At 34.2% G+C, this 15,735-nt stretch overlaps 1 protein-coding gene across 7 annotated transcripts in view; it reads left to right on the top strand.

Moving 5' to 3' along the window:
- Positions 1-202: 202 nt before the first annotated feature.
- Positions 203-15,735, top strand: part of LOC105322197 (oxysterol-binding protein-related protein 9) — a 23,544-nt gene continuing 8,011 nt past the window's right edge. Inside the window, exons 1-16 of one of the 7 annotated variants that reach the window (XM_034458417.2) lie at positions 203-362; positions 941-991; positions 3,115-3,193; positions 3,287-3,363; positions 3,605-3,700; positions 4,183-4,260; positions 5,969-6,019; positions 6,841-6,928; positions 7,564-7,647; positions 8,950-8,988; positions 10,529-10,652; positions 11,238-11,365; positions 13,023-13,052; positions 13,219-13,381; positions 13,660-13,828; positions 14,248-14,332. In XM_034458417.2, the coding sequence (XP_034314308.2) occupies positions 255-362; positions 941-991; positions 3,115-3,193; positions 3,287-3,363; positions 3,605-3,700; positions 4,183-4,260; positions 5,969-6,019; positions 6,841-6,928; positions 7,564-7,647; positions 8,950-8,988; positions 10,529-10,652; positions 11,238-11,365; positions 13,023-13,052; positions 13,219-13,381; positions 13,660-13,828; positions 14,248-14,332 (1,450 nt within the window). In that variant the 5' untranslated portion in view covers positions 203-254. Of the gene's footprint in view, positions 363-940; positions 992-3,114; positions 3,194-3,286; positions 3,364-3,604; positions 3,701-4,182; positions 4,261-5,968; positions 6,020-6,840; positions 6,941-7,563; positions 7,648-8,949; positions 8,989-10,528; positions 10,653-11,237; positions 11,366-13,022; positions 13,053-13,218; positions 13,382-13,659; positions 13,829-14,247; positions 14,333-15,735 lie in introns of all 7 variants that reach the window. The other 6 variants (XM_034458416.2, XM_034458419.2, XM_034458422.2 and 3 more) reach the window with 6 other exon arrangements.

Genomic DNA, 15,735 nt, shown 5'->3' with positions numbered 1-15,735 from the left:
TTCAGAAAAAAAAGATAGGCTATACGTTGACATATTCGTATGAACATAAAAATGCAAAACGGTCAAACTGTTATACCAATTTAACTGGATATAAAGTACAGTATTGCATTTTACAAAAGTTACAAATTAAATTCTCTACCAACAATTCATTTAAAAGTATAGTCCTAACTCGACTAAAAATTGTCTGACTTATTTTGACCTTGTAAAGGCACCTGCCCACTTCCGGTTATTTTCCGAACTGTCAGACGGCCAGGATGGCAGTGGTTGAGGGACCCCTGAGTAAATGGACAAATGTGATGAAAGGATGGCAGTATCGTTGGTTTGTCTTGGACGAAGCTGCAGGCCTCTTGTCTTATTTTACTGTAAGTTTTTTGGACATAAAACCAATATCACGCAAGTCTGTTGCGGCACCTGCACATTGATCAGGTTGGGCACCAGCTCCCGTTTCATGGATTGACTCCCATTAGGTGGTCAAATGCCTGAATGGTTACCTATTTTACCTACCAAATGGAACTCTTTTTCGTTTATCTCATATTATGCTTTTTCTACAGAAAAGGCGCATCATGTTTAGCACCGGGGCAAGTACCCGCGGTATTCCGACATGTTTACTTCAAAGTAACACATTCGTTTAAAAAATTCTATGTGTTGGACTTTCCATTCGGGTGTTTAAAAGAAGGTCTATGGAAAAATGCACCCGGAAGTCGCATGTAAAGTGGTTTTGTTTTCAAAAAGATCCATTTTATTCAAAGTATGATATAACCTCAAACTATTTACTTTTAATTCCTGTCATCCGAGCAAGTGGAAAACAATTGCAGCCATAATGCTTTACACCACAAAATGCTTTGAAGTAAATCAAATGATCTTGACAAAAAGGCAAGAAAAAAGAATTGTATATATATTAAACTTTGCACTAATCTATGCATGTGACATCTACTTGCAGTCAAAAGAGAAAATGATGCGAGGAACCAGAAGGGGATGTGTAAGACTCGTGGTAAGTATGAGACGGTTTACCCATACATTGAGAGGCATGAACAATATCTATGTATGACTCATGGTAAGTTTGAGACGGTTAACCCACATATTGAGAGGCATAAACATTATCTACATTACCGATCAGACCCAACCTAAGAGAAAGTAAACCCCAACTAAACCCTGAGTTTACTTTCTGGGTTTACTTTGGGTTTACTAAAGTGGACCCAGAGTAAACCCAAAGTAAACCCAGAGTGGACACAGAGTAAACCCCGATCAGAAGTACACCTCTGAAAGCAGACGCTAACTGTGTATTCGGAATACACAAGGGGCAGGAATTACAGGCAGTAGGATTGTAAGATACTGGTAAATTACGGGTCTGTTTCACACTTCAGTGTGTACAGTTGACCATAATATCAATTTCCAAATAAACCCAAAGTAAACCCCGAGTAAACCCAAAGTAAACCCTGAGTGGACCCAAATTTTCAAAAAGTAAACCCAGAGTAAACCCAAAGTAAACCCCAAAAGTAAACCCAGGGTTTAGTTGGGGTTTACTCGTGGTAAGTTTGAGACAGTTTACTCATATATTGAGAGGCATAAACATTATTTATCTCTGTATAAGACTTGTGGTAGGTTTGAGACAGTTAACCCACATATTGAGAGGCATAAACATTATCTATGTATAAGATTTGTGGTAGGTTTGAGACAGTTTACACAGTTAACCCACATATTGAGAGGCATAAACATTATCTTATTTGTATAAGACTTGTGGTAAGTTTTAAACAGTTTACTCATATATTGAGAGGCATGAACATTATCTCTGTATAAGATTTGTGGTAAGTTTGAGACAGTTTACTCATATATTGAGAGCCATGAACATTATCTATCATGTATAAGACTGGTAAGTTTGAGACTGTATACCATACATTGAGAGGCATGAAATTTTTATATATGTATAAGACTCAAGGTTGGCATTTTATTATAAACAGTATACATATGAAAGACTTGTTGTAAGTTTGAGAGTGTATCAATCCCTATATTGAGAGGTAGGCATCAACATTATCTAAGTGTAAGACTTGATGTGGTCAGTTTGAGACTGTATACTTATACAAGGACTGAGGAGAAATCTTTAACCTATTAAGGAATACATCATCAACTTTGCATACCCCTCAATTCTACAAGAAAGAAGAAGGTACAGTTTCTTTTAATATTTGCCCTAAAATTCAAAAGTTGTTTAAATCTCATAAAAATACACAAGTACCATTTTGAACATGTGTGTATATAAAGTACCAAGTTATACATTTTTATCTTGTTTCAATAAATAGTTATGACCTAAACATTTTGGCATATTTCTAAGATCTGGTAAAAACTGATGAAAAATGGCACATTTTCAATAGTTTTTGAAGAGGAAAATGTGTCCGCAGCTGTCGCCCACAACGAATTTAATATATATTATGTGACATCACATAATAAAGTTATTATGTGAGTTTCATCGTGGGCGACAGCTGCGGACATATTTTTCTATTAAAAAACCACTTAGGAATTGGTGTCTTCTGCTCAGTTTTTTGAAAATTACGGGAAAATGCACTGTTTGTGTCATCACAATTAAACTTGTGGAAGTCTAATCGGGTAACTATATATAGATTCTTAGTTTATGGGTATCCTTGTGTAAAGAAACGTTACATTTCAATTTCTTGTGATATCTTTAAAAATCACTCTAAAACAGGGCAAAATATGATTGAAACTGTACCTAGTTCTTTATTGTAGTTGTGAAAAGTGTGTAGAATTTAAAAAAAACCCACTGAAGTTAATCCTTTTAGTTGTAGCTTCTAAAACTTAGAATATAGAATTTTTATGTGATGAAGAGATTTAAATACTTATGACTGCACATTTAAAAGAATGATTTGATTAACAGCAATTGTAATGTGCCAGTAGACAATATTTGATAATATGTCATAATTTGCTTCACACCAATGTTTACATGTGCACCTTATCAAAAGAAGCTTAGCGCTTGCCCAAAAATACTTCTAGCTTCATACCTGTAGGTGTTGATTCTCTGTTAACTCGGTGAAGGATCTTTTAGCTTTAGCTTAACACTCTGTGTCTGTACCGTTTCTTTACCTCTGTTGTTGGATCGTTCCACAGGGAGCCGTGATTGGGATAGATGATGAAGACGACAGTACTTTTACAATCACTGTTGATCAAAAGACCTTCCATTTCCAAGGTATAAAACAAAATTTGTAAACCATTAATGCACCAATCAAAATTTAGCAATGTATAAAAGAAGCTTCTTTTAAATAAAAAAATTGTTTTTCAGCGCGTGATGCTGAAGAAAGAGAGAAGTGGGTTAATGCCCTTGAGATCACCATAATGCGGCATTCTACTTCAAGCAAGGTAGACACATTGTGTCCTCAATGGACCAAGTTTCTTGTACAGCATGTCCTACACACAAAAGTAGACGTATTAGAAATACAAATGCAAATACAAACAGATGATTGTATGAAGTTATTGACTTGTTTTTTACAATGTACTGTTTTGTTGTGAATTAACATGTAATTTTACTAATAAGGCTAAATTTTCTTGCACCAAGTCAGCAGTTACATAGAGTTATCCCCCTTCCTTTCTTCATTTTCAGCGAGTGGAACCGCGGGGCACGGTGACTGCAGCAGACTTTGACAGGAAGCTGACAGAGACAGACTCATACCTACAGATCATGTTGGAGCAGGTCCAGGTAAGTGAGGTCAAAGGTTAAAGTTACAGGTGAGTGGAGTCAAAGGTTAAAGCTATAGGTGAGTGGAGTCAAAGTTAAAACTACATGTGAGTGGAGTCAAAGGTCAAACCTACAGGTGTTCTCTTGTGCTGTGAATGATGACTAAGGATTTTTTGTGAGTTAGTATAGAAGTTACACATGAATCATCATGTGCTTTAACACTCTATATAGAATGCTGTACAATAGCATGAAGCTTCATCAACATTTGTTGTGTAATTTGTGTAAGTGTAATTTCTAGTAACATATTAATTATTTTATTGATAGGATCATTGGCCATGAATTATCTTTTGAAATTGGGATTATCACTTAATCCTCCAAAAATGATGCCCATGAACATTATTGAAACCATGGAACATGAAGTTGAAGTTTAACTTGTGTATTATGAAGAACATGAATTGTGTTTGTATATAGAGAGAAAGCTTTATTACAATGGTTGTTTGCAGGCTCTGGAGACACGGATTGAAGCATGTGAAGATTTAGCTGCCAAGGAGAAATACAACGTTATCAAAGTGACTGCTGAGGTACAGATTTCTGTCAATAGTTCACAACGCTCATATACATACCTGTAGGATTAAGGTACTGAGCAATTATCGCACAAAAACATGAACTGTTAAACTATCTACTTCATAGAAACCTGTAAGAGCCGTGTATTTCAGTGGATTGGGACAGTGAATTGCTATACGAGGGTCAATCAAAAAATACGAAGACTTTTGTCATAGCTATGTTACTTAATGTCATATCATTACTAAATTTGGTAGACATAATTTAACAACAGTTTCAAACAATGTGCAAAAAAAAAGTTATTCAATTCCTTTATTTCTAAGAATTATTTAGAATCTAATCCTGCAAAAATGAGGTCACGGCGCATGGTCAAAATTTGTGTTATGTCAACAATAAACCATATAATGTTCAAAGTAATATCTCTATAAATTGGGCTTAAAAGCAAATAATATTGAAACCTCAAATTAAGTTTTGTCTTGGTATTATATGCTCCAAATAAAGACGGGATATATTGTTTTGTCGAACAGATATTAGTAACTAAAGACAGATAGTCCTCTTTAGAATTGACTTAAAACATCGACGTCGCCGGACGTCACGGCGCAACGAGAGGTACAAACAAAATGGATTTAACCCAGGAAAAAGCCGACACAAGCTGTGAAAATGCTCAGTGGTGCAAAAAATAAGTCAACAATTATTTGCAAGTTTGTGTTTAACTGTAAAATATTTTGTGTGAGTGGTGGTAATTGTATTTTGAATATAAAACAGTCCGAAAGAGAGTAGAATATCTGTAAATATTTGGTAAAAAAATAAGTAACGTCAACCGACGTTCAGGGTTATCGTTACAGTAAACCAAGAGACAGACGGTTAGAAAATGAAAACTTTGAAGAACTAACTTATGATTCTCGAACAAATGTGTGCAAATAAGATGTTAAGTGGTTCAGTGATTTTAAATTGTAAGGTTAAAGACACAAGAGACTTAGCGTGATATAAAGATGGGGTATATCTATAAACTGTGCGTATTTAATATTGACGTCATGTTTTGAACGTTACCGTGCGCCGTGGTGACAAAACATGTTGTTTTTAAAAAGGGGTAACAAAAATACCGTTTCATCAAATGGACTAAAACTTCGTATATCAATAACATAAGTGTTTGTGCACAGATTAATCTGTTAGATATGACTTTCATGAAAAATATATGATAGACAGCCACATTGTCTTCGTATTTTTTGATTGACCCTCGTATATTCTATAAAACATTAGATTCTTCTTCTTTTTTAAATTAATATCATTAATCAATATTTTTAGGCTATTTTTTCATTAAGACTTTAGGTGCTACTTGAATTGGGGTCTAGTCTAACATCCATCAATATTTACTTTAATTTATTATGTTTGAAAGCTACAGTTTAATTCAATTCAATTGATTGACCAATAAAGGGTGCAACAATGATTGTACAAATATGTAAATAAACATTAGACACAATATACAAGAGAGAATGTGTTATATGATCAAAACTTACCTGTACATTATTACATTTATTATTACTTAAATTACCCCATCATTGACCAAGCTGAAGAGTCATAAATAGATAAAAATATACAAGCAGTCCCCCCCCCTTCCAATCAAAGCCCCCCAGTTTGTAAGACTTGTTCATAGCTGTATCTTCTGAGTACATCTAAGTAGTAGTCCTTTATCATCTTTGTACTTATACGCTCCATTTATCTTTACAGGCCATGATAGAAGCCATTAAACACTCTATTGTCATGCTGCAGATCTCAAAGGTAAGCTACCCCCATAAAGTACCGAATAAGAACTATATCACTGGTAGCCTACTGTTGTAAGGACTATATCACTGGTAGTCCATTGTCAGCGCAAGAAAGAAGTAGAAATGCAGTCTCCTTTCAAATCAGTGAAATTCATTGGCCAGGGGAAAATTGTTCATGCATTGTCAATTTTTTGCAGGTTCATGAGGACAAAGTTTTGTGGATTACTCGTAAAATTGATCAATTAAGGTGGTATGGGACACCTGCTGATATTAAAGTGGATAAGGAAAACAATAATCAAAATACTCTCACCGTTTTAGAATTGTCAAATTTCACAATATTTAACTAAAAAATAAGTTTTAAAAAATTTTGGAAAGGTAAAAATTATAAAAGCCCCAGCAGGATTCGAACTTATGACCTTTAGATTTGTAGTTAACACTCTAACCAATTGTACCATGCTGTTTGGTGACAATTTTGTAAAGAAAAGATTTATAGAATTATACTTGATTTTATGGTTTATTTTGACTGGAAGTATGTCACAATATGGAGGTGTCCCATGCCACCTTAATGCTATGCTTCTGTATTCATTGTCAGAACGGATTATCTTTGTGGGGAAGGGACATCTGAGAAAGCAATGAACATTGTGCCACCACAAATTCTAATGATTCCATCAAGTATACACACTACTCTTTTGGTTATAAATTGTAAAAAGAAATTGGGAATAATCTGCAGACAGTGTTCATTTCATTGTTGTAATTTTGATCTTATGGTGATGATCTGCGTGGGTGGTCAGACGTTTGGATTTGTTTCGGGTGGTGATGCTGTGTTCACTATTGTAGGAGAGCCTGAACGGGCCGGTGATGAATGGGTCGGTGCACGAAGCCATCCTGACCTCTGGGGCTGACTTCAACCATTTTGGAGGCACGGGTGAGATCCCAGGTAAAGCTCGTTACAGGTGTATTATTTGTGTAGGTGAAGTTATCACAGGTCTGATTGTGCTGGCGGTTTTAGGTGTGACTTAACAATTTAACTTGCCTTTGTCATGAATTAGAAATTACTCACCAATTGTGTCCCTCATCTAATGTTTTAAAGTACGGCACCAGTGGTAATAAGTTTACAGAAAGACACATTGTAGCAGTTGTCAATTACTGAATTCAGTCTCGTCTGCTTGCTGATGAGGGATGTGCTATTAAGTTTATGACATGAAGATCTTGATAAAAACATGGTTCATGTTTCATTGAAGTGCATGTACATTGTACATGTATAGTACATTGTACATGTATACAGCCATTTCCCACTGAAATGGTGGTTGTTAAAGAGCTGGTGGAATAACATCTCAAAGGAAATGCAATTTATTTGCTGAAACAAGCTTATACAGAAATGAAGAAAAAGTGAATCTATTTACTTAAAGTTGACTTAACTTTAAAAAATCCTTTTACCAACTGAAAGATTGTTATGTAAATAATGATTCAAAGAACAAAACCCACATTCTTTTGAGTGGATAGATAACACTTTGATTCACTAGTTTAACAGAGTAGAAAATAGTTAAGAACAAATTTCAGGTAAAAGCAGACGGCCAACAGAGCTTCGTGTGCCAGATGTTGTCATGGTAACACCGCCATTTTTGGATACGCCCGCCTCAGTCGGTACGCAGAGGTCATTGTGTCGTCTGCATGCAATGCTTGTTGTATATTGCCATAAATATACTCAGACTCGCATGATGGCTTGTCAATCTGTTTTTGTTCACTATGTTAACTATGTATAGCAATATGCTAGCATTATAGACTTAGTTAATTTCATATTTAGTAATTGTATTCAGTAGTTGCTTCCTTGCAGTATATGTAAGGGACATTGAGCTATAGTGATAAGGACGTAACCTAAAAATATTATGCAGATAAGAGAAATTGTTGATGATGAAGATAAGGTTTGTTTATCAGTGTTGGGATTTAGTTGGCTAGATTTTTCTTTTTGTCTTTGTTGTTCTTGTATTTAAATTTAATGACATACATGTACACGCCTGTGTGTTCAGTTAATGTATACAGGTGTACTGTACTGTATACCATTATGCCTCCTGTGAGTTTATCTCTATATATCCACTACTATTCAGCATTCATCTATTTTCACAAAGGGTTTATATACTAGAGTAAGCATACTATGCCGAAGTAGAGCACGGCTGATGTTTTCAACAAAAATCTAAAGTGCATCAACCCTAAAATCGTTTCAGAGCCGTTGTGCCACAGAAGCCTATGATGTAATTGGCTGTTTTCAAATTATATATATTAAATGTAGATACACTTGTACATACAATCGACATCAGTCAAATAAAAAAAGGTATAATCTTTCCAAAAATGACTCATTATTGATGAGGATTTTATAGTAAAGTTTCTAATATACTTTTAAACAAATCTTTTTTTAAGAAATTGTGCATTAAAGAATCATGAAAATGCTTTTTTAAATGACGCTTGATATCAAAGAATGTACAAAAAAAATTCATTGAGATTTCGTCTGCAAAAAAACTGCAGTTGTCTTGGTAAGGTCAATCGTCTCATTTCTTGGAATCTTCATGTTTATTGTTTTTTGTGATTGTGCAGCAACTTGCTGATAGAATAATCAATCAAATCAATTGAATAATTGAAAGGGTAAATGCTTGCTTTTCTGATAACTATTTTTAGGGACTATAGACAACACTCAAACATCACAGCTAATTATAGCATAGCACATCTGATCAGTATATAACAGTCAGCATAATACACAGATAGGTTGTTTACATTTCATGATTTCCTTTATATCTGATATTCGGTTAATCTGATAATTTTTGCCTGACAAACAGACTATCAGATTAAGCGGAACAATAACAACCGGCTTGTGCACTATGCATCAAACCCTGACTACTATTTACATGCACAACACACCACTATTGTATTATCAACATTCGTCATTGTATAAAGACGTAAAGCGAGGTACAAAGATGACTCAGAGGTCAACAGGTAACAGAGAAGCATACAGAGGTGCATGTATATGGTGGTCGACCTTTCATTGAGCGGTGCACCCCAATACACAGATAATTCGCTACTTATTATGATTGGCAAATAACATTGAATTGATCTCAAGCCAGCAAAACTTTAGAAATAATTACGTCTGTTGGTTTAATAATGTAAAGAAACTTATTCCCTCTAACAATGTATAATTATTATACTTTTATGTCAAATACTGAAATCTGATTGCGTTAGCAACACACTTGGCAACGGGTAACACAACAAATTTTTACATGCGCGTAAATTATGCGCGTACAGTTGGCCATACAATTCCCGTCATTTCTATATAAAAGCAGTTATAATTTCTCTAAAATTAAGACACTCAGTATAATAAAATAAATAGTGCCTCTTTTGGAGGGTAACAGTTGAAATTGACACCCCTCGAAAACCATTGTCAACATCCTCTTTGCATCGGTTGACTTTGGTTTTCCTGGGGTGTCAATTTCAACAGTTACCCTCCCAAACAGGCACTATTTATATATTGACATGTGTTTCTTTTCTTCTTTTCTAATTAAAGGGGCATAGTCACAATTTTGGTCAAATTCTAATTTTCTGTTCTGATTATTTACAATGCTTTAGGAATGCATTTCCAATGATCAAATGAAATTTGAGTGTCAGTCATAGAGTTATAAGCAAGATACAAAACTCACAACTCTTTGTCATGTAAACAAGCCTTGTGCCCTGTTTTTGTATACATAGGTTCAATATACCAGTAAAAAATCTTTTTCAAGCTGATTTGTCTATCTTCTTATTCTTTTTTAAGCATAAATAAACAGTTCCTAATGTTTAACATACCGGTATTCATTTTAGGTCTAAAACTGGACTTTTCATTTCACCATTCAAAATGTATACAAAAGCTTTGTTTACATAGCAAAAGAATTGCAAGCTCAGTAACTTGCTTAAAACTCAACGAATGAAACTCAAATTTAAAATTTGCCTATTTAAAATGCCTTTAAGTTACTGAAGCATTGTAAACATTAAAATCAGAAAAATGATTTTTGACCAAAATTGTGACCATGCCCCTTAAATCCAACAGACAGGCTTTTAATTAGCTTTTTAATGCATTATATGGCCCAAGTATATAGTACCGGTACTTGTGTACCATTACAATATCAACACATCTGAGTACAGGCCAGAACAATGCCTGCATTCTCAATTATTTTGCCTTGACTCTTTGTAAAAAAAATTCTGTTGTTCATGTTTAAATATGTAATGTTCAAACATGTACAGATACTAAATTTATTAACATTTTCTTCATATTTTTTGAACTACCTATAGCTTTGCCTAAAATGAATTCACATATTAATCTTAATTTTTTTTTTTCATGAAGATTAAATTTTTTAAATGAATTGACAAATTATATTGTTTTTCACAATCTAGAATCTTTTAATTGATTTTAAAGCGTAGTTGTAATTACAGAGTATCAATTATATATTACATACATGTTAGACAGATGTTGATAGAAGGGACTGATGATTTGTTTGATTGCCAGATGGTGACCCCTCGACCAGTGTCTCGCCCGTGTCCCCTCGCGTCCCCGAGACCTCGTACTCCAGCAGTGAAGAGGAGGACTTCTTTGACGCGGAGGAATTCAAGAACGCCCCCCACAGTCCACTGTAAGAGACTCAATAAGATAGAAACAAATCATTTAACAAAATCAAGAACACTCCTCACAGTCCACTGTAAGAGACTCAATTAGATAGAAACAAATCATTTAACAAAATCAGGTTTACGGTCAAAATATTTGTGGTATTTTGTGTTTTACACAACAACACAGATTATTTCACACATCTTTTTCTAAAATACATGTATAGAAATGATGTTGGATGTTCTATGATAGAAAAAAGTGATTATCAGATTGAAGTAGATATCCATGGTTTCATCAATATTTGTTGTATACAAATTTCATGGATATTGTTGTTGAGTTGATCCACAAAATTAAGTGTGCATTGAAGTGAAATATCTTACAACTAAAGGCATTGTATTGATAGGATTATTGTCCACTAATTTACATATCTCTGAAATGGTGATTTGCATTAAAACCACAAAAATTGATGCCACCCTATGGATGAAAATTCAGTACATGTTACATGTACTAGCACTCACTGATCAGATTAATATGAAGATAGGGGGACATATTGTGTATACAGCCATCTGGTTATGAATTCATCAGCTAACAAAACTTCCTCATTTTCCGGTAGAAGACAACATGGCAGTGCATTGGAAAATCCAGTTAAATCAAAAGAGGAGGAAGAAACAGAGGCATCGCCGGAAGGCAGCGAGGGGATATGTCAGCAGGTGATCACAGCAGAGGACGATTACTATGACGGTAGGTAGAGTATATAGGTCAATATATAGGTCAATAGGTTATTATTAATAATGACCTTTAACTACAGACCAATCCTTAACGTAGCTCGCGGGTTTGCTGACGTCACAATAGGAATCGACGTAAAGAGTTGACCGTCATAGTAAACTCATAATTTTATTAAATGAGATGTTTAGAAGTATAAAAGAAAATATTTTAAAAAGCTTATATGCGGTTTATGACTGTTTATACAAAGATTTATAATATCAAGTGCTGAAAATTTAAAGATGTCACATACATTGTCACATTTTGTTCTATAAAGATAAAGAATGAGTGTGCGTTAGAACTCTTCCATTTAAAGTCATGTTTTAAAATAGAATGTATGCATTAACTTCGCTTTTTTTTTTTACAATTATAACTTCCGTAATCTGTACTACCGATTAAATTCTTAAATTTCTTTTGGCTTGAGACAACTGTTTTATTCGATTACTTACTAATAATGTCAGAAGTTGCCTGGCATTTTTTTTTTTGCATTGATTGACTCAGAGTTTCATAAAAACAAAAATAGCAATTTTCTGTATCTTTACAGCCTTACATTAATTGCATTTGATAACATTCACAATAATGTCTAATAAGCATTTACATGTTCTAAAATGTGTTAAACAGCTAGTCTTTTCAATAAATGCATTTCAATTTTGGTGTTCTAAGAAGTAAGGAAATGATGACGTCAGGCTAACGTCGTAATGGAAATATAAGGTTTTGAGAAATCTTTTAAATCTTTAAAGTTTTTTTGCCAAAAATTGGCCGAGAACACATACTGATATTTTTTTATGAATTGATTCATAATTATCTCCTCTGTTTTTGTGTTGAGTATGATTAATTTCGTCTGAATCGTTTAAAAGTTTGGAGCATAGTTTTGTAATGCGTTTCTCGGTTAAAATGTGCATTTTACTATATATTTCATTGAAATGGCGTTGCTTGATTTTATTAATGACACTGTATTTGAAACACGATAACATTATTACCGCGCAGACGAATCTTAAACAAATTTTAGAAATAAAACTATAAAACCTATGGATCACGTGGACAAATTTTCAAGGTAGGTTTTCTCACAAGCAGGTAAACCCGCGAGCTACCTTAAGACTATAGAGGGTAGAATTATTCTTTAGACTGAAGGTTGAAATTTTGATATCAATTTAAAATATTGTTTGATTTAATAACCTTTGACTATAGGCATATATTTCAGACTATATAGCAATCCTTTAGGCTGTAGTGTGGCTGTTCTTTTTTAAAAATATAAAGATTGGTCAATTAGAGTTCAGCCATAAAAATCTTAAAACAATATCAGCTGTGTACTGTTTATTTTAAGACTAAAGGGTGCTAGAACTAGCATATTTTTTGTATTTATTGAAAAAACTTTCTGGAAGTTATTAGAGCTAAGTCTTTTAAGCTTGTTTCTTACACAATTTTCTGGTTTTTGAACCAATGAAAGTGAGACACTCTGTCCACTATAAGTCAGATTATCATACTGATTACTTTACAGAAACTACAACAGAGATACATGTAGAATCTCTACACATGTATAACCAATGAAACTCCTCACCTTTCTATGAAGTGTTGTATTGTTGAGATATTTATTGTATGACAGCTAGAGTAATTTTCTATTGTTCTTTTTTCTCAGAGCTGTATGATGAACAGGACAAAGAAGACTGTAAGTACGCGTTACGGTAGTAAATTTGTAATGAATAACGGTATATCCCTAACTGTCAGATCATTAGAGAAACTTTGAAACAGTTTCCCTTTTTATCCGTGTATTACTAATTGTACAATTATGCAGACAGTTACACTATAGATTGTGTGTTGTATTACAATTACAGTGGGATCATTAGAGAAGCACGGCAGTATCATCGCACACCTGTTGTCCCAGGTGAGGATTGGCATGGACCTGACCAAGGTCGTCCTTCCTACTTTTATTCTGGAGCGACGGTCCCTGTTGGAAATGTATGCCGACTTCTTTGCTCACCCAGACCTGTTTGTAAGGTATGGACTTTTCATGTCTAATATTATTATATAGGCAGTGAATTTACACAGGAAATTTGAATTCACTTTGCCAAATAATTATTGTGAAAAACAATTGGAACACGATTTGGGGACAAAATGACTGACAAACCATTATAAAGACTATACATAGTCCCCCGGTCTCACCGGCAGGGGACTAAAAAATGATAAAGATGAGATGTTGTGTAGAATTATGTATAAATAACACTGTGTATTTTAGGGTTTCTGTTACTGAAGTAATGTTGGTAGTTTTGATGTAGAATTGTAGACATGAAGACCCCACAGGACAGGATGATACAGCTGGTGCGATGGTACCTGTCCGCCTTCCACGCCGCCAGAAACAGCGACATCGCCAAGAAAGCCTACAACCCGATCCTGGGCGAGACGTTTGTCTGTCACTGGAAGATCCCAGGGATGGATGACAGTGGGGTGGGTACATGTACTGTGTTTCTAAAGCTGGTCCTATAAAGAAAAACTGACTGTCATTGTTTCAACCAATATGAGATTCGTAGGCAATACATTTATGGATAATTGAAAGGGTGATGTTCCATTTGACATTATACATACACAACACATTAAAGCAACACGTTTTTCGGGAATTAGAATGGTCATGAGTGTTTAACACAAAGAAATGTAGCAAACTAACAATGCTACACTCGTCCAACAAAATACATGTATGTTCAATAGATACAAAAGGAATGTAGTCATAAATAATACTACACTCACCAAACAAAAATTTCAGTTATTCAAATGGTTATTACAAAGAAAAAAGGGGTAAAAATGAGCCCCAGCAATAGATTATGATATATAATCCTAAAACTGTTGAAATGATACATTCTCTGTAACAGGAGAAAGCAGTGGATGGTCCATGTGAAGAAGCCACGAGAGAAAATCTGTCATTTGTCGCCGAGCAGGTCTCCCACCACCCTCCCAGTAAGTCTACTTGTGGAAAGCTGTTACTTGTACAGGTTTACTGGTTACAAACAAACAATTTTTTTTTAAGTTGCCTTACCTTTTGGCAACATTTTTAAAAATCCTTATTCTTATAACAGTTTTAATGTTCGAAGTTGATCAGTTCAAAACTTGCAACTGGTTTGTGAAAATTTTCCTGATTTACCCAATAAGTGTATTTACAAGGGCATGTCATGTACTGTACATGCATGCAGATGTTCAGCGAAGGGAATTATTGGGTCATGACATGAGGTCACTGATTTAACTGGTAGTTGTAGTTTGAAAGTTCATTTCAACAGATATTCATTGGCAGTGCCTTAAAAGTTAGCAACCTTGATGTATTATATATTTAGTTGAGTATCATTTATATCATAAATGAATTGTTTTAGGTTATTTTTTAGACTGAAGGTATTGATCAGATGACAAATTTGTCATAAAATTATTATTTAATATAAATGTAAAAAGGAGTAAAGACTTCGGGATGGGATGGCCCTCTTCTCAAGCACCTGTGCTTTTTTCATAATGATTTACCCAATTTTTCTTCACATTACATGCATTTTAAACTTCGTGTAATGAATCATTGTTGAAAGAAATTTAAATGATACTATGCAGATACTTTTAAATAACTTGGAAGGGTAACAACGATTTAATATCATGTCTCTCTCTGTTAGTTTGTTCATTTGTCTGTCTGTCTGTCTGTCCGTCTGTCTGTCTGTCTTTCCTTTTTGTCCATCTGTCTGTGTGAATATCTGTCTTTCTTTTCTATTTTTCTTTTCCTCTTTCCATCTAATTGTTCTGTCTGTTTATCCTTCTGCCATTCCATCCATCTGTCTTGCCACTTTCATGTCTATTAAGGTCATTACTTTCTGGAGAAAGATCGCTACAAGGTTGCTTGTGATCTCATGGTCAATTGTTAAAGTCAATGTCAAATCCTTAATCCATCAACAAAACAGTACCTATTAAAAATAGACACTTCAAATATATTAGAATTTATTGCAAAATTACTTTGAATTTGTATGGTTCACAACTTGACAACATAAGTGAAAAGGACAGATGGTCATTGAGCTGGAATTTTTCAAATTCAGTTTTTTACATTTAAATTTGTTTATGTTTACAACTAGAGTGTTTTTAATGGTCATGCAAAATTTGAATCATAACATATGGGGATGGCATTATTATAAGTTTTGAACTTGTTCCCAATCCCATTGTGTTTATACAGTAAAATATATTCAAATCAATTATGGTCAAGATACAGAACTCAAAATTCACAAACTTGGGTCATATTTCGGTTTGAATTTTGTGTGGTGACTAGAAAACAAAATAAAATGTGACAAACACTTTATGTAAAATCTGTTTGAAAGCCTAAAATTGTTGACATAAACAAA

Source organism: Magallana gigas, chromosome 7 (genome assembly GCF_963853765.1).
Source record: "Magallana gigas chromosome 7, xbMagGiga1.1, whole genome shotgun sequence".
NCBI lineage: Eukaryota > Metazoa > Mollusca > Bivalvia > Ostreida > Ostreidae > Magallana > Magallana gigas.
The sequence above is the reverse complement of the archived record's forward strand: the minus strand, read 5'-3'. Positions and strand labels throughout refer to the sequence as shown.